Raw genomic sequence first — 19,581 nt, forward strand, 5'->3', positions numbered from 1 at the left:
TCCATTTCCTTTTCTTTGCCTTAAAGTCTATTTTGTTTGATATTTGTATAGTCTCTCTAGGTCCCCTGTGGTTATTGTTCAGTTCAGATATTTAGTCATGTCCGACTCTTTGAAACCCCATGGACTACAGCACACCAGGCTTCCCTGCCCATCACCAACTCCTGGAGCTTGCTCAAACTCATGTCCTTTGAGTTGGTGATGCCATCCAACCATCTCATCCTCTGTTGTCACCCCTTCTCCTCCTGCCTTCAATCTTTTGCAACAACAGGGTCTTTTCTAAAGAGTCAGTTCTTTGCATCAGGTGGCCAAAGTACTGGAGCTTCAACTCCAGCATCAGTCCTTCCAATGAATATTCAGGACTGATTTCCTTTAGGATGGACTGGTTTGGTCTCCTTGCAATCCAAGGGACTCTCAAGAGTCTTCTCCAACACCATAGTTCAAAAGCATCAATTCTTCAGTGTTCAGGTTTCTTTTGGTTCAACTCTCACATCTATACATGACTACAGAAAAACCATAGCTTTGACTAGATGGACCTTTGTCAGTAAAGTAAGGTCTCTGCTTTTTAAAATGCTGTCTAGGTTTGCCATAGCTTTCCTTCCAAGGAGCAAGCATCATTTAATTTCATGACTGCAGCCACCATCTGCAGTGATTTTGGAACCTGAGAAAATAAAATCTGGCACAGTTTAAATTGTTTCCCCATCTATTTGCCATGAAGTGATGGGACCAGATGCCATGACCTTCATTTTTGAAGACTGAGTTTTAAGCCAGCTTTTTCACTCTCCTCTTTCATTTCCATCAAGAGGCTCTTTAGTTCCTCTTAGCTTTCTGCCGTAAGGGTGGTGTCATCTGCATATCTGAGGTTATTGATATTTCTCCCGGCAATCTTGATTCCACCTTGTGCTTCATCCAGCCCAGCATTTCATATGATGTACTCATCATATGAAGTATGATGATCATATTACAAAATGGTCTCTGTTTGTTTCCAAGGCAAACTATGCAATATCACATTAATCCAAGTTTATGCCCTGACCAATAATGCTGAAGAAGCTGAAACTGAACAGTCCTATGAAGACCTACAAGATCTTCTAGAGCTAACACCCAAAAAAGATGTCCTTTTCATTATCAGGGACTAGAATACAAAAGTATTCTAGTAAAGGGAGTCTAGTAAAGGGAGTCAAGAAATACCTGGAGTAGCAGGCAAATTTGGCCTTGGAGTACAAAATTAAGCAGGGCAAAGGCTAACAGAGTTCTGTCAAGAGAACACACCGGTCATAGAAAATACCATCTTCCAACAGCACAACAGAGAAGACTCTACACATGGACATCACCAGCTGGTCAATAATGAAATCAGACTGATTATATTCTCTGCAGCCAAAGATGCAGAAGTTCTATACAACCAGCAAAAACAAGACGAGGAGCTGACTGTGGCACAGACCATGAACTCCTTATAGACAAATTCAGAGTTAAATTGAAGAAAGTAGGGGAAAACCACTTGACGATTCAGGTATTACCTAAATCAAGTCCCTTATGACTATACAGTAGAAGTGACAACGAGATTCAAGGGATTAGAACTTCTAGACAGGGTGCCTGAAAAACTATGACCAGAGGTTCGTAACACTGTACAGGAGGCAGGGATCAAGACTATCCCCAAGGAAAAGAAATGCAAAAAGTCAAAATGATTGTCTGAGGAGGCCTTGCAAACAGCTGTCAATAGAAGAGAAGCCAAAGCGAAAGGAGAAAAGGAAAGATGTACCCATTTGAATGCAGAGTCCCAAAGAATAGCAAGGAGAGATAAGAAAGCCTTCCTCAGTGAGCAATGCAAAGAAATAGAGGAAAACAATAGAATGGGAAAGACTAGAGATCTCTTCAAGAAAATTAGAGATACCAAGGGAACATTTCATGCAAAGATGGGCACAATAAAGGACAGAAATGGTATGGACCTAACAGAAGCATAAGATATTAAGAAGAGGTGGCAGGAATACACAGAAGGACTATACAAAAAAGATCTTTATGACCCGGATAATCACGATGGTGTGATCACCCACCTAGAGCCAGACATCCTGGAATACGAAGTCAAGTGGGCCTTAGGAAGCATCAATACGAACAAAGCTAGGGGAGGTGATGGAATTCCAGTTGAGCTATTTCAAATCCTAAAAGATGATGCTGTGAAAGTGCTGCACTCAATATGCCAGCAAATTTGGAAAATTCAGCAGTGGCCACAGGACTGGAAAAGGTCAGTTTCATTCCAATCCCAAAGAAAGGAAATGCCAAAGAATGCTCAAACTACCGTACAATTGTACTCATCTCACATACTAGTAAAATAATGCTCAAAATTCTCCAAGCCAGGCTTCAACAGTACAAGAACCATGAACTTCCAGATGTTCAAGCTGGATTTAGAAAAGGCAGAGGAACCAGAGATCAAATTGCCAACATCAAATTGGATCATCGAAAAAGCAAGAGAGCTCCAGTTAAATATCTACTTCTGCTTTATTGACTATGCTAAAGGCTTTGACTGTGTGGACCACAGCAAACTCTGGAAAATTCTGAAAGAAATGGGAATACCAGACCACCATAACTGCCTCTTGAGAAATCTGTATGCAGGTCAGAAAGCAACAGTTAGAACTGGAAATAGAACAACAGATTGGTTCCAAATCAGGAAAGGAGTGCGTCAAGGCTGTATATTGTCACCCTGCTAATTTAACTTATATGAGGAGGACATCATGAGAAATGCTAGACTGGATGAAGCACAAGCTGGAATCAAGACTGCTGAGAGAAATATCAATAACCTCAGACATGCAGATGACACCATCCTTATGGCAGAAAGTGAAGAAGAACTAAAGAGTCTCTTAATGAAAGTGAAAGAAGAGAGTGAAAAAGTTGGCTTAAAGCTCAACGTTCAGAAAACTAAGATCATGGCATCCAGTCCCATCACTTCATGGCAAATAAATGGGGAAACAGTGTAAACAGTGACACTGTTTTTGGGGGCTCCAAAATCACTGCAGATGGTGACTGCAGCCATGAAATTAAAAGACACCTGCTCCTTGGAAGAAAAGTTATGACCAACCTAGACAGCTTATTAAAAAGCAGAGACATTACTTTGCCAACAAAGGTCCATCTAGACAAAGCTATGGTTTTTCCAGTAGTCACGTATAGATGTGAGAGTTGGACTATAAAGAAAGTTGAGTGCCAAAGAATGATGCTTTTGAACTGTGCTGTTGGAGAAGACTCTTGAGAGTCCCTTGGACTGCAAGTAGAACAATCCAGTTCATTCTAAAGGAAATCAGTCCTGAATATTCATTGGAAGGACTGATGCTGAAGCTGACACTCCAATACTTTGGCCACCTGATGCGAAGAGCTGACTCATTTGAAAAGACCCTGATACTGGGAAAGATTGAAAGCAGGAGGAGAAGGTGACAACAGAGGACATTATGGTTGGATGGCATCACCGACTCGATGGACATGAGTTTGAGCAAACTCCGGGAACTGGTGACAGACAGGGAGGCCTGGCGTGCTGCAGTCCATGGGGTCACAAAGAGTCAGACACAACTGAGCGACTCAACTGAACTGAACTGAACTCTGCATATAAGTTAAATAAACAGGGTAACATTATACAGTCTTGACATACTCCTTTCTCAATTTGGAACCAGTCCATTGTTCCATGTCTGGTTCTAGCTGTTGCTTCTTGACCTTCATAGAGATTTCTCAGGAGGCTAGTAAGATGGTCTGGAATTCCCAACTCTTGAAGAATTTCCCAGTTTGTTGTGATCCACACATTCAAAGGGTTTGGAAGTCAGTGAAGCAGAAATAGATGTTTTCCTGGAATTCTCTTGCTTTTTCAATGATCCAACAGATGTTGGCAATTTGATCTTTGGTCCCTTTTCCTTTTCAAAATCCAGCTTGAACATCTGGAAGTTCTTGGTTCACATACTCTTGAAGCCTAGTTTGGAGAATTTGAGCATTACTTTGCGAGAGTGTAAGATGAGTGCAACTGTGCAGTAGTTTGAACATTCTTTGGCATTTCCTTTCTTTGGGATTGGAGTGAAAACCGACCTCTTCCAATCCTGTGGCCATTGCTGAGCTTTCCAAATTTGCTGGCATATTGCGTGCAGCACTTTCACAGCATTATCTTTAGGATTTGAAATAGCTCAGCTGGAATTCCATCACCTCCACTAACTTTGTTCATAGTGATGCTTCCTAAGGCCCACTTGACTTCACATTCCAAGGTATATGGCTCTAGGTGAGTGATCACACCATCTTGGTTATCTGAGTCATTAAGATCTTTTTTTGTATAGTTCTTCTGTGTATTCTTGCCACCTCTTCTTAATATCTTCTGCTTCTGTTAGGTCCATACCATTTCTGTCCTTTATTGTGCCCATCTTTGCATGAAATGTTCCCTTGGTATCTCTAATTTTCTTGAAGAGATCTCTAGTCTTTCCCTTCCATTGTTTTCTTCTGTTTCTTTGCACTGACCACTTAGGAAGACTTTCTTATCTCTCTTATTCTTTGGAACTCTGTGTTCAGATGGATATATCTTTCCTCTTCTCCTTTCCCTTTCATTCTCTTCTTTTCTCAGCTATTTATAAGGCCTCCTCAGGCAACTATTTTGCCTTCTTGCATTTCTTTTTCTTGGGGATGGTTTTGATCAGCACCTCCCATACAATATTATGAACCTTCATACATAGTTCTTCAGGCACTCTGTCTATTGGATCTAATCCCTTAAATCTATTTGTCACATCCACTGTATATAATCATAAATATTTGATTTAGGTCACATCTGTATTTTCTAGTGATTTTTTTCTCTACTTTCTTCAATTTAAGTCTGAATTTTGCAATTATGAGTTCATGATCTGAGCCATAGTGAGATCCCAGTCTTGTTTTTGCTGACTGTATGGAGCTTCTCCATCTTTGGCTGCAAAGAACATAATCAATCTGATTTCTTTATTGACCATCTGGTGATGTCCATGTGTAGAGTAGTCTCTTGTTTTTGGAAGAGGGTGTTTGCTGTGACCAGTGTGCTCTCTTGGCAAAACTCTGTTAGCCCTTGCCCTGTTTCATTTTGTACTCCAAGGCCAAACTTACCTGTTACTTCAGGTATCTCTTGACTTCCTACTTTTGCATTCCAGTCCCCTATAATAATAGGACATCTTTTCTTGGTGTTAGTTCTAGAAGGTCTTGTAGGTCTTCATAGAACCGTTCAACTTCAGCTTCTTCGGCAATAGTGGTTGGTGTATAGACTTGGATTACTGTGATACTGAATGATTTGCTTTGGAAACAGAGATCATTCTGTCATTTTTGAGATTGCACCCAATTACTGTGTTTATTGTTAGTATAATTGAATATAACATGTGTTGCTTATATTTGGATCTTTTGGGTTTTTTTTTTAAAAATATAATCTGACAATCTCTCACTTTTAGCTCAGTTCAGTTCAGTCGCTCAGTCATGTCCGACTCTGCGAACCCATGGACTGCAGTACGACAGGGTTCCCTATCACCAACTCCCAGAGTTTACTCAAACTCATGTCCATTGAGTTGGTGATGCCACCAACCATCTCATCCTCTGTTGTCTCCTTTTCCTCCCACCCTCAATCTTTTTCAGCACCAGGGTCTTTTCAAATGAGTCAGTTCTTCACATCAGGTGGCCAAAGTATTGGAGTTTCAGCTTTAGCATCAGTCCTTCCAATGAATATTCAGGACTGATTTCCTTTAGGATTGACTGGTTGGATCTCTGCTGTCCAAGAGACTCTCAAGAGTCTTCTCCAGCACTGCAGTTGAAAAGCATCAGTTCTTTGGCACTCAGCTTTCTTTATAATCCAACTCTAGACTTTTAGCTGATGTGTTTAATTAATTCACATTTAATGTAATTATTGATATGGCTTGATATATACCTGCTATTTTTCTCGTGTATCTTTTTTTTTCCTTCTATTCTTTTCTTGCCTCTGTGTTAAATAGGTATTTTCTAATGTACCTTTTAATTCCACTTTTTCTTACATTTTCTTAGTGGTAATTATAGGAATTGCAGTATACATCTTAAATTACCACAGTCTTTTCCAGATTGGTACTAACTTAATTCCAGCAAAATATAGAATCTTTGCTCCAATAATTCCACCCTCTTCGTCTCCTTTGTGCTTTGCCATGTATCAGTTCAGTTCAGTTCAGTCACTCAGTCGTGTCCGACTCTTTGTGACCCCATGAACCACAGCACGCCAGGCCTCCCTGTCCATCACCAACTCCCGGAGTCTACCCAAACCCATGTCCATCAAGTCGGTGATGCCATCCAGCCATCTGATCCTCTGTCGTCCCCTTCTCATCCTGCCCCCAATCATTCCCAGCATCAGGGTCTTTTCCAATGAGTCAACTCTTCGCATGAGGTGGCCAAAGTGTTGGAGTTTCAGCTTCAGCATCAGTCCTTCCAATGAACACCCAGGACTGATCTCCTTTAGGATGGACTGGTTGGATCTCCTTGCAGTCCAAGGGACTCTCAAGAGTCTTCTCCAACACCACAGTTCAAAAGCATCAATTCTTCGGCAATCAGCTTTGTTTATAGTCCAACTCTCACATCCATACATGACTACTGGAAAAACCATAGCCTTGACTAGCTGGACCTTTGTGAACAAAGTAATGTCTCTGCTTTTAAATATGCTATCCAGGTTGGTCATAACTTTCCTTCCAAGGAGTAATCGTCTTGTAATTTCATGGCTGCAATCACCATCTGCAATGATTTTGGAGTCCCCAAAAATAAAGTCTGACACTGTTTCCACTGCTTCCCCATCTATTTCCCATGAAGTGATGGGACCAGATGCCATGATCTTAGTTTTCTGAATGTTGAGCTTTAAGCCAACTTTTTCTCTCTCCTCTTCCACTTTCATCAAGAGGCTTTTTAGTTCCTCTTCACTTTTGCCATAAGGGTGGTGTCATCCGCATATCTGAGGTTATTGATATTTCTCCTGGCAATCTTGATTCCAGCTTGTGCTTCTTCCAGTCCAGCGTTTCTCATGATGTACTCTGCGTATAAGTTAAATAAGCAGGGTGACAATGTATACTACATATTTAAGCCCAACAGTAAAAATATAGCTTTATAATTACTGTTTTATATGATTGTCTTTTAATTAACTAAGAGAGGAAAAAGAAAAAAAAATTTCGCTGTATTTTTATTTACCTACATATACTAGTGCTCTTTATTTCTTTGTGTGAAAATGCAAAATGTCAAAATGAAAAAAGAATGAAAAAAAAGTGACAGATTTTGTTTTCTTGGGCTCCAAAATCACAGCAGATGGTGACTGCACACCACAAAATTAAAAGATGTTTTCTCCTCGGAAACAAAGCTATGACAAACCTAGACAGCATATTAAAAAGCAGAGACATCACTTTGCTGACAAAGGTCTGCCTAGTCAAAGCTATGGTTTTTTCAGTAGTCACGTACAGATGTGAGAGCTGGATCATAAAGAAGGTTGAGTGCCGAGGAATTGATGCTTTCAAATTATGGTGCTGGAGAAGACTGTTTAGAGTCCCTTGGACTGCAAATCAAACCAGCAAATCCTAAAGGAAATCAGTCCTGAATATTTGTTGGAAGTTCTGATTTTGAAGCTGAAGCCCCAATACTTTGGCCACCTGATAAGAAGAGCCAATTCACTGGAAAAGACCCTGACACTGGGAAAGATTGACGGCAGGTGGAGAAAGGGGTGACAGAGGATGAGGTGGTTGGTGGCATCATCGACCCTACGAACATGAGTCTGAGCAAATTCCAGGAGATAGTGAAGGACAGGGAAGCCTGGTGTGCTGTGGTTCGTGGGTTGGCAGAGTCAGACAGACTTAGCGACTGAACAACAGCATGAGAGTTGTACATGCGTGTACTTTGGAAAGAGTGTTATTCCAGGGAATGATGTATTACCTTCGTAATATAGCATCAAGTTTCGTAGCTATTTTTGAAGAAGAATTTTGCTGGCTACGAAATTCTTGGAAAGAAATGGCAACCCACTCCAGTAATCTTGCCTGGAGAATTCCGTAGACAGAAGAGCCTGGGCTACAATCCAAGGGGTCGCAAAGAGTCAGACACTACTGAGCGACTAACACACACACATGTTATTCTTTCGGCACTTTGAATATATCATTCCCTGACTTCTGCCTCCATTGTTTCCAGTAAGAAGTAACCTACTAAATTTTCTGTGGTTCCTCTGTTCTAACTGAGTCTCCTTTGATTGTTGAGTCATTTTTCTCTTTTTGCTTTAAAGATTCTTATTTTGTCTGGCTTTCAACAGTTTGACTATGATGTTCCAGGTATGGCTTTTTTTGTGTTTATCCCACTTAGAATTTGCTGAGCTTTTGAATGTGTAGATTAATGTTTTTCCACAAATTTGGGATCATTTGTTCATTATTTCTTCAAATATATTTTTAAAGTATTTTTATTTATTTATATATTTTTAAAATTTGACTGTGGTGGGTCTTAGTTGTAGCACACGGGATCTTCAATCTTCACTGGGGCATGGGGAATCTTTAGTTGTAGCATGTAAACCCTTAGTTGCAGAATGTGGGATCTTGTTCCCTGACAAGGGATCAAACCCAGGTCCCTTGCATTGGGAGAATGGAGTCTTAGCCACTGGACCACAGAGAAGTCCTTTCTTTAGATATTTTAAATGTCCCTCTCTCTTCTTCTGGGACCTCTATTGCTTGTACACTGGTATGCTTGATGGTATCCCACAAATCTCTGAGCCTTTGTTCGTTTTTCTTTATTGCTTTTTCCTCCCTGTTCGTCAGATTAGACAGTCTCTAGTAATCTAGCATTAGGATTGCTGGTTATTTTCTTCTATCAGCTCACGTATGCTGTTGAGCCCTTTTGGTGAATTTTTCATTTCTGGTATTGTACAATTCAACTCCAGTTTTTCCACTTGGTTTTCTTTTTTTTAAGTTTTTTTTTTTTTTAAATGTGGACAATTTTTAAAGTCTTTGTAGAATCTGATGCAGTATTGCTTCTATTGTTTTACATTCTAGTTTTTTGACCTCAAGGCTTGTGGGATCTTAGTTCCCTGATCAGGGATCAAACCCACCAGAGGAGTCTTAACCACTGGACTGCCAGGGAAACTCCGGTTTTTATTTTTAAGCCTGAATTTTAAGGGTTACTTTTGGTTCAGCATAGCTTAGTGGTCAGTCAATGATCAATCAATCATCAGTTAATCCAGATTAATCTAGTAAGGCTTATACTCTTTGCTAATGAATCTGTTTATGGGTTAAAGATATGGGTTAAAATATTATAACAGTATTGTTATAATATTGCATTGCTCCAGATCAAATCAACCCCCTCAGGCAGCAGAGTTGTCAGTCTTCACAGCCTGTTTCACTCTGGTAGAATTACCAGGCCATAGGGCTAGGGAGTTGGAGATGGAAGCAGCTACAAGCTAAAACATCACAGCAAATTTTTCTTGAACTAATTCTTCTCAATTTGTTGTATGCCTCTGGTCAGTTTCCAAAGTCCTAAAATGGTTGTTTTTGGCAAATTTGCTCAGCTTTTTTCTTACTCTTTTGGGAAAAATTTGCTGAGTTTCTCATTCAGCCATTTTGAAAATCCCTTCAAATGTTTGCCTTCTATTTTTTGTGATCCTTCTGAAAGAACTAAGGTTAGCTTTGACTCAGAAAAGGGAAAAAAGAAAGACAGGAACCCATTAAAGAAAATGGAAAGCATCAAGCATTATCAAAACCAAAGGAAAATTTTGGTATTCATCCTAATCTAATCTCAAAATTGTAACCTAAAGTAAGTTGAGGTCACAGCTGAGTTCTTCTCCTAGACTCTGGAAGAAGAACTTCTAGATAATTGTGGAGAAAGCGTCATTCTTTTGAAAATAATGCTGTTTATTTTGGGGCCAAACTTCCCTAATGAAACTTCACCCTATATCTATCTGTTAATTTAGGCTAAATTCCTTAGTCTGCTTCCCTTGTAGCTCAGTCGGCAAAGAATCTGCCTGCAGTGCAGGAGACCTGGGTTCAATCCCTGGGTTGGGAAGATCCCCTGGAGAAGGAAATGGCAACCCACTCCAGTATCCTTGCCTGGAAAATCTCATGGACAGAGGAGCCTGGTGGGCTGCAGTCCATGGGGTCGCAAAGAGTCGGGCACGACTGAGCGACTAACACTTAGACTTAGATTAGAGCACAGCACAAAAGGAGAAATGCAACCTCATTGATGTTTTATGTTTTTTTTTCTTCTAGCATCTAGAGGTTCTCTATGGAAATCATGGAAAGAAAGAGTTATAAAGCGACCTGCAACAGCTCATGCTTTAAGACCAGATCAGATGATTAGTGATCAATTTGCCACCGAAAAAAAGGTGTCAGAAATCCAAGATATGCTTCAGGAACTCATAGGTACTTCAATGTTCAATAAACTGGAAAACAATGCTATTAAATATATATCATCAACAACAGTAAACCTTTCTAAAGCTTTGAGTACACTAAATGATGAAGTAAAAGCTATTAACCTCCATACTTCTGATATATATGCAAATGAGACAGTTGAAAGAGAACAAGAGATTTCCCTGAAGATAATACAAGATCTCAGTGAAAGAAATGAAATGCTTCAGCAAAAACTTCAAGAAGCAGAAGAAAAATATGAACGCCTTATTCGATCCAAAGTTTTAGAGCACCAAGCATTGCCCACATCAACACTGAAAGTGTTACCTGAGCCTTCTCCACAATCAGCCATTAGCCAAGCTGACACAGAAGAAAATTTAGACAGTATTTTGGCCAAAGAATTTGAAAACATGGTAGATGAGGCCCCCCAAAAAGGGACCAAAGCCTTGGGGATCAAGTGGGATTCATCTCATTTATATGCAGCCCAAGGTGAAACTACTGAAGATTTAACTGGTGAGCAGAAAAAGTCTTCTGGAGAGATCACTGAAGATAAGATATCAGTGAAGAAAGGTGGTGCCTTTCAGAAAAATGGGGCTGACGAGTTTCAGTCACAGAAAAAAAAGCATACAAAAGGCCTGTCTGTTCAGGAGACCTCTGAATCAAATGTGAATGATGATAAAGGTAAACAGAAAGTCACAGGGACCAAACCTGATCACCACTTAGAATTACAAGCACTGGATAAGAAGAGAAAAGAAACAAAATCCTTTCCTGAAGGCAAATCAAAGTCACTCACTGAATCAAAAAATCAACATTTTCCTTCTGATTTCCCTTCTGACAAGAGCCAAGGTGGTAAAAGTGGAACAAGTGGTATACTGGAACAACTCAGGGAGGCTAAATCTGAATATTCACAGAGTAAAAGTCAAATTTCTTCAGAGAATAAAGAGGAGCTCACCACTGAGTCACTGAACAAAGATGGCAGAAATGAGATGAGCAGCCAACCAGAGCCATCCAGTTTGAGCCAACTTGATTATTCCTCTGAAAAAATAAAAGGAAAGAAACACCATATCTCTCCAGGAAGCACTACAAGAAAAGAAGAAAAATCTGAAGAGAAAGATATGTCAGTCTTCACAAAGAAATTCAAGTCTCTTACACTTGCTAAATCAGGTATCCCAGATGGCGAAAGTGAACAGAGTAACCTAGAAGAAGTTCAGAAAGCCATAGTGTCATTCCTTAAAGAGAAAACTGATAACATAGGAAAGCCCTTAGATAAAAAGACTGAGTCAAAAAAAGAGTTATTATTACGAAGATCAGAAGTTGAGAAATTAGGAATCATAAAGGCAAAAATGGAGGAATATTTCCAAAAAGTGGCTGAAACTGTGACAAAAATCTTAAGAAAATACAAAGATACAAAAAATGAAGGACGAATTAGAGAGAAACCTTTGAAACAAAAAGAGGCAGTCTCATTTATGCCAGAATGGCATTCTCAGGAAATAACTAGTGCAAAGTCAGAAATTAGCACCTTAATTTCACAGGAGAGGCTTGACCCACTAACTGACAATTTAATACAAATGATCTTGACCGAACTAGAAAGTGAAAGGAACGTTCCAGAAGCCTCAACAGTAGGGACAGATTATAAACAGAAGGAAAAACAAGAGCTAGAAGAAAGGAGGTTTGAGATGATAAATAAGAATTTGGAGAAGGAAGGGGCATGGCTCCCAATGAAGGAGGGAAAGCAAGGGCAACAGAAGCAGAAACAGTGGCAGGAAGAAGAGGTATGGAAGGAACAGCAAAAACACAATATACAAAAGCAGATCGAGTCAGATGAGAAGCAAAAGCAAAGGGAAGAGGAGAAAGAAGGGTATCAGAAGTCAAAGCAGCAGCAGTTGGAAGCATGGGAACAAAAAATGAAACAACAAGGTGTGCCTTTGGAGAAGGAGAAAGGACAGCAGATGATGCAGGTTCAGAGGGAAGTGAGACATCTGGAGCAAGAAAGCAGTTTGGAGAGAGAGGAGGAGAAGCAGAAGGCAAGGAGAAAGGTAGGGGACTATGAAAGTCAGAAGGAAAAAACAGCAAAGAAGATGAAGACATCTGAACAGCTAGAACAGGTGCTCAGTCAGACTTCGGTCCCATTGTTTCACAGGTGGGAGAGCACACAGAAAGACATACCGCAGATACACCAACGAAAAGATTTCACTGGGAATCTTAAGAAATTAGGGGATCTGGCTGAAGGAAAGCATCCCACTCCAATCACTACTCCCATCTCCACACAATCTTCCTCACGTGGATCCTCTTCTGTTTCTGGAGCATCTCTTGCAAAGTCCATCACTCTTACCTCTAGGCTTGCCCAAGCAATGGAAATTGACCTCACTTCTGAAGAGGCCGAGGCACTGGAAATCACGGACTCCTTTAATCAGGTTCAGGGGCTGAGGGAAACTACTCCTAAGATGTCTCAGGATTTGGGGATGGCTCTTAGCACAGAGCAGGCCCAGGCTCTGGGGATTCCTGTTACCCCTCAGCAAGTTCAAGCTCAGGGCATCATGCTTACCCATCAGCAGGTCAAGGCCTTGGGAGTCACTCTCACCCCTGAACAAGCTCAGGCACCAGCATTCACCCTCACCCCTCAGCAGGCCCAGGCACTGGGGATCATTCTCACCCCTGAACAAGCTCAGGCACCAGGGATCACTCTCACCCCTCAGCAGGTTCTGGCACTGGGGATTCCTGTCACCCCTCAGCAGATACAGGAAGTGGGAGTTTCTCTCACCCCTCAGCAGGCCCAGGCACTGGAAACCATTCTCACCCCCGAACAAGCTCAGGAACCAGGGATCACTCCCACCCCTCAGCAGGTTCAGGAACTGGGGATTCCTGTCACCCCTCAGCAAGCTCAAGCTCAGGGCATCACTCTTACCCCTCAGCAGGCCCAGGCATTGGGGATCATTCTCACCCCTGAACAAGCTCAGGCACCAGATATCACTCTTACCCCACAGCAGGCCCAGGCACTGGGGATTTCAGTTACCCCGCAGCATATCCCAGACATGGGGGCTTCTCTCATCCCTCAACAGGCTCAGGCTTTGGGGATTCCTATCACTCAGCAGGCTGAAGCTCAGGGCATCACTCTCACCCCTCAGCAAGCCCAGGCACTTGGGATCACTCTCACCCCTCAACAAGCTCAGGTACCAGGGATCACTCTCACCCCTCAGCAGGCCCAGGCACTTGGGATCACCCTCACCCCTCAACAAGCTCAGGCACCAGGGATCACTCTCACCCCTCAGCAGGCCCAGGCACTTGGGATCACTCTCACCCCTCAACAAGCTCAGGCACCAGGGATCACTCTCACCCCTCAGCAGGCCCAGGCACTTGGGATCACTCTCACCCCTCAACAAGCTCAGGCACCAGGGATCACTCTCACCCCTCAGCAGGCCCAGGCACTTGGGATCACCCTCACCCCTCAACAAGCTCAGGCACCAGGGATCACTCTCACCCCTCAGCAGGCCCAGGCACTTGGGATCACTCTCACCCCTCAACAAGCTCAGGCACCAGGGATCACTCTCACCCCTCAGCAGGCCCAGGCACTTGGGATCAGTCTCACCGCTCAACAAGCTCAGGCACCAGGGATCACTCTCACCCCTCAGCAGGCCCAGGCACTTGGGATCACTCTCACCGCTCAACAAGCTCAGGCACCAGGGATCACTCTCACCCCTCAGCAGGCCCAGGCACTTGGGATCACTCTCACCCCTCAACAAGCTCAGGCACCAGGGATCACTCTCACTCCTCAGCAGGCCCAGGCACTTGGGATCACTCTCACCGCTCAACAAGCTCAGGCACCAGGGATCACTCTCACCCCTCAGCAGGCCCAGGCACTTGGGATCACCCTCACCCCTGAACAAGCTCAGGCACCAGGGATCACTCTCACCCCTCAGCAGGCCCAGGCACTTGGGATCACCCTCACCCCTCAACAAGCTCAGGCACCAGGGATCACTCTCACCCCTCAGCAGGCCCAGGCACTTGGGATCACCCTCACCCCTCAACAAGCTCAGGCACCAGGGATCACTCTCACCCCTCAGCAGGCCCAGGCACTTGGGATCACTCTCACCCCTCAACAAGCTCAGGCACCAGGGATCACTCTCACCCCTCAGCAGGCCCAGGCACTTGGGATCACCCTCACCCCTCAACAAGCTCAGGCACCAGGGATCACTCTCACCCCTCAGCAGGCCCAGGCACTTGGGATCACCCTCACCCCTCAACAAGCTCAGGCACCAGGGATCACTCTCACCCCTCAGCAGGCCCAGGCACTTGGGATCACTCTCACCGCTCAACAAGCTCAGGCACCAGGGATCACTCTCACCCCTCAGCAGGCCCAGGCACTTGGGATCACTCTCACCCCTCAACAAGCTCAGGCACCAGGGATCACTCTCACCCCTCAGCAGGCCCAGGCACTTGGGATCACTCTCACCCCTCAACAAGCTCAGGCACCAGGGATCACTCTCACCCCTCAGCAGGCCCAGGCACTTGGGATCACTCTCACCGCTCAACAAGCTCAGGCACCAGGGATCACTCTCACCCCTCAGCAGGCCCAGGCACTTGGGATCACCCTCACCCCTCAACAAGCTCAGGCACCAGGGATCACTCTCACCCCTCAGCAGGCCCAGGCACTTGGGATCACTCTCACCCCTCAACAAGCTCAGGCACCAGGGATCACTCTCACCCCTCAGCAGGCCCAGGCACTTGGGATCACTCTCACCCCTCAACAAGCTCAGGCACCAGGGATCACTCTCACCCCTCAGCAGGCCCAGGCACTTGGGATCACTCTCACCGCTCAACAAGCTCAGGCACCAGGGATCACTCTCACCCCTCAGCAGGCCCAGGCACTTGGGATCACTCTCACCCCTCAACAAGCTCAGGCATCAGGGATCACTCTCACAGTTCAGCAGGCCCGGGCACTGGGGATTCCTGTCACCCTGCAGCATATCCAGGAAGTGGGGGTTTCTTTCACTCCTCAACACACTCAGGCACTGGGGATTCCTATCACCCCTCAGCAGGCTGAAGCTCAGACTCTGACTCTCACCCCTCAGCAGACCCAGGATTTGGGAATCCCTGCCACCCCTCAGCAGGCCCAGGCTCAGGGCATCGTCTTCACCCCTCAGCAAGCCCAGGCATTGGGGATCCATGTGACCCCTGAACAGGCCCATGCCCTGGGTATCCATGTCACCTCTGAGCAGGCCCGTGCACTAGGGATCACTCTCACTCCTGATCAGGCCCAGGCACCTTGGGTGTCTCTTACTTCTCAGCAGGCCCAGGCACTGAGGATCCACATCACCCCTGAGCAGGTACAGGCTCAGGGCATCACTCTTACCCCTCAGCAGTTCCAGGCACTGAGAATCCCTGTCACCATTCCACAGGCTCGGGATTTGGGGGCCCCTTTCACTTTAGGACAGGCTCAAGCATTGGGGGTTTCTCTCTCTCGTGAACAGCTTGCAGAATTAGGGGTTCCTCTCACCTCAGATAAAGTGTATACCTTAGAATATCCTCACATCCCAGAACAAATCCAACCTTTGGACGCTCCTTTCACCCCAGGGGAGGCCTGGTCCGTGGGTATTACTGTTAGGTCTGTGCAGGACCCAACATCAACAACTCCTCTCATGAAGGAGCAGCCCTTACCACCCTGGGCTGGTCCTCCTTCAGAGCATACACTGAAAGCTGGGATCTCTTCCATTACTGATAAATCTGTCACAAAACATGCTCCTCACACTCCTAAGGCGTCCCCAGTATCATCTGCTGCTATTGCTGAGAAGTCCCTTGTATTTGAGGTGCCTTCTACTCCTATGCGTCTATCAAGGTTTCCTCTTAAACAAGCCCCCTCTGAGAAATTCTTGGGCATGAGGATTCCTTCAGACCCTGAGAAGCTCCTGGCACCACAGACTTCACCTTCCTCCAGACAGACCCTAGTGTCTAAGGATCTATCAACCTCTGTTCCGTTCCCAACACCAGTTCCCAGTCCAATATTTGAGCTTTCTCCCACTTCACAGCAGCCCCTTGAACCAAAGGCCCTTCTTAGTTCTGGGCGATTCTTCATATCTAGGGACTCTATGACTCCCCAGTCACCTTTGACATTGAAGCCCCTTCCTGACCCCAGACAGCCCCTTATATCTGGAGTCCCAGTCACCTCTGCACAGATTCCCAAAATCTGGGCTCCTCTCCCTTCTGGGAACTGCTTGTTTCCTGGGACCTCTTCCATCCCTCAAGAGTTCTTGAAATCTGGACCCTTAACACTCTCTGAGCAGTTTCAGGCATCCCAGACCTTTGCCACTCGTAAATCTCCCCAGTTACAAGCCCCTTCTACCCTTAGGCAGCATCTGCCACAAAGGACCCTTCCTGGGCAAGCTTCCCCAGTATGGGTCTCTCCCACCCCTGGGCATCCCCTAACACTGTTGACTCCCTCAATCCCTGAAAAGCCACAGAAAGATTTGTCCTCTGCTGTTTCTAAGAAAAGGAAGGAAAGATTGTCAATTATTTCTTCTCTGAAATTGAAATCAGTATTGGTCCATCCCAGTGCTCCAAGTTTCAAGGTAATTCAAGCCCCTGATGCTTCTGAAGAAATCCAGATACCCGAAGATCCTTTTACCGTGGAACGATTTAGAATGTTTAAGTCCCATCTCACTGATTACAAGACACCAGTATCACAAGCCCCTCATGTTCATGAGAGGACCCTTCCTACTCTCATTAAGCCTGTAACGCCACTACCTTCTCTTATCACGACTCAACTACTCAAAACACGGCAGAGCTCACCTTCTGAATGGGACCAGAAATCCCCACTTCCCCCTATCAATATGCCCTGGGTGCTGACTTCAGTTTCAGATACCAAGCAACCCAAGATGATGGTGCCCACTTCCCATCCCCAAGAGCTCAAAGAACAGAACTATTTTGTTGATGTGGAAGCTCAGCGGAAGAACCTGATACTCTTAAATCAGGCCACAAAAGCTGCTACACTCCCTTCACAGCTACACACAGAAGCTAGGAATCTCATAATTGAGACACTTCATACAGACAAAGTTCGGCTGGGATACTTATTCCGCAAGTACAATGCCTACAGACTGATCCAGCGGGCAAGGTAGATGTAAATATTATGTCTAGTTGTCTGGTTTAGTCCTGATTTCAAATATCCTCCCTCATTACCCTATCAGTATATATGTATTTGTCAGGTTGTTAAGTCAAGTCAGTCGTGTCTGACTCTGTGCGACCCCATAGATGTCAGGCCACCAGGCTCCCCCTTCCCTGGGATTCTCCAGGCAAGAACACTGGAGTGGGTTGCCATTTCCTTCTCCAATACAGCAAAGTGAAAAGTGAAAGTGAAGTCGCTCAGGCGTGTCCGACTCTTAGCGACCCCATGGACTGCAGCCTACCAGGCTCCTCTGTCCATGAGATTTTCCAGGCAAGAGTACTGGAGTGGGGTGCCATTGCCTTCTCTGATTTGTCAGGTTAGCTGTTCTAAAAGATTCTCTTATAGAAGGTTTGTAAGATGGAAGCATATTTAAGATAGCAAAAGGAGGTATATTTTTTAGAAATAAGAAATGTCATGTAACATCCATTTCACTCATATATATCTCTAGCAGAGATTCTAAAATATATTTTGAGGATCATGGTTGATCTCCAAAGTACCAACTTCAAAAGTTTAGAAACGCTTGCAGCTATTCTGAATTACTTTCATCTTGCATTCACTAGAAGACCTATGATTCTTTCTTTTAATTTACTTTTTACTGAAGTGAAGTTGGACAGAAGATCTATTAAAGTGAGAGATGGCAGGCAGGTTTATGTACTTCATGTTGCCATGGGAGCCTTGATGCTGGAGTGACCTACAGGAAACAGGTTCTAGTCTTGATTTTTAAAATTGAAATTAGCCTGCCATTCTTGGCCTTTGTGTTTGAGGTTGCCAACTTATTTTGGGGATTTAAGAAACATTTTTTTATTGTAGAAATTCCCCTTTTTAAAATAGTTAATTTATAATACTGTGTTACCTTATTTGGAGAACTTTTCTAACCTAAAATTACAATATGTCAAACTGAGATCTATGATAGAAAAGGCTATCATTAATTATAGGAACAATCTGTGTCATTTATTCAACAAATATTTATTGAATATGTACTATTTGGCAAGCATTGTTCTAGATGCTATGGATACAGCAGTGAATAAAACAAAGTACCCTGTTCTCATGATATTTACATTTTTGAGGACTGAATTCATTTGAAAACTAAGCACTGGAATAACAAGGTGTAAAAGAAAGACATTCAGTGTATCGACAGAAATTTTCATTTCAAAGCTGAAGTTACCTTAGAATTGTTGAAATATTTTCTGCTCTATAGTGTGTTTTTCTCTTCCCAGAATGAATGTTCCTAGTCTTTTAAATCTGTTTTTACATGTAAACACTTTCATCCAGTTGAGAATTTGAAGTAACATGTTTCTGGTCATTCTCCAGTTCCTTTATGTCTTTTTTCCTTTGTTATATTAAATTAAAATAAATAATTGCATTCACCTGGTGCAGTATTTTAAAAATACAAATAGAGTGAAAAGCCTCCTTAAGAGTCTTATTCTTGGCCATTAGGCCCCTCCTTTAGGGCTACCCAGGTATTCCACCCAGAGATACTTTCTACATATGTAGCAAAGTACATAGGCTCTTTTATCCCACTCTTTATACATTTAAAATTACAATGTTTGATTTTTTCATAACAAGCTAGAATTTAGGTATTAATATATAAAGAGTCTACTCATTCATTTTACAGATTTATAGTACTCCAAAGTCTAGATTTACCAGAATTTACTTAACCTCTAATGAGGTTAACATAACATTTATGCTGTTTTCAATATTTTGCGTTATAAAAAGTGTACTTCAATGAACAATCTTGTATATACATATGTATACCTGTATGTATGTTCCTAAAAGTAGAACTTCTAAATCAAGGGTAAACATTTTGTAATTGTGATAAATTTTTGTCAAATTGTTCTCCAAAGAGGTTGTAACAATTTATATATTGGTCAGCATTATAAAAGAGTATTTCCCCACAAATATTATCAACTTTTTTGTTCATTGTCAATGTAATAGATGAAATATGGCACTTCCATGCTTTCATTTGCATTACTTTTATTATAGGTTGAAGCTAACTCTTTTCACAGAGTTAAGAACCATGTGTATTTTATTTTCTGTGAAGATTCTATTCAAATACTTTGCCCATTTTTCAACTGGGTTATCAAGTTCCTTTTT

At 43.3% G+C, this 19,581-nt stretch overlaps 2 protein-coding genes across 2 annotated transcripts in view; one reads left to right on the forward strand and one right to left on the reverse strand.

Moving 5' to 3' along the window:
- Positions 1 to 19,581, reverse strand: part of LOC122682197 (tubulin alpha-1C chain-like) — a 1,110,822-nt gene that overhangs the window by 129,522 nt on the left and 961,719 nt on the right. The gene's annotated exons all lie outside the window — the stretch shown is intronic.
- FAM186A (family with sequence similarity 186 member A) overlaps positions 1 to 19,581 on the forward strand; it is a 75,474-nt gene that overhangs the window by 37,660 nt on the left and 18,233 nt on the right. The window contains exons 4-5 of the mRNA XM_043890912.1: positions 10,194 to 12,650; positions 13,437 to 17,436. Coding sequence (XP_043746847.1) covers positions 10,194 to 12,650; positions 13,437 to 17,436 — 6,457 coding nt within the window. The remainder of the gene's footprint in view (positions 1 to 10,193; positions 12,651 to 13,436; positions 17,437 to 19,581) is intronic.

Source organism: Cervus elaphus, chromosome 3 (genome assembly GCF_910594005.1).
Source record: "Cervus elaphus chromosome 3, mCerEla1.1, whole genome shotgun sequence".
In the NCBI taxonomy this organism is placed as follows: domain Eukaryota; kingdom Metazoa; phylum Chordata; class Mammalia; order Artiodactyla; family Cervidae; genus Cervus; species Cervus elaphus.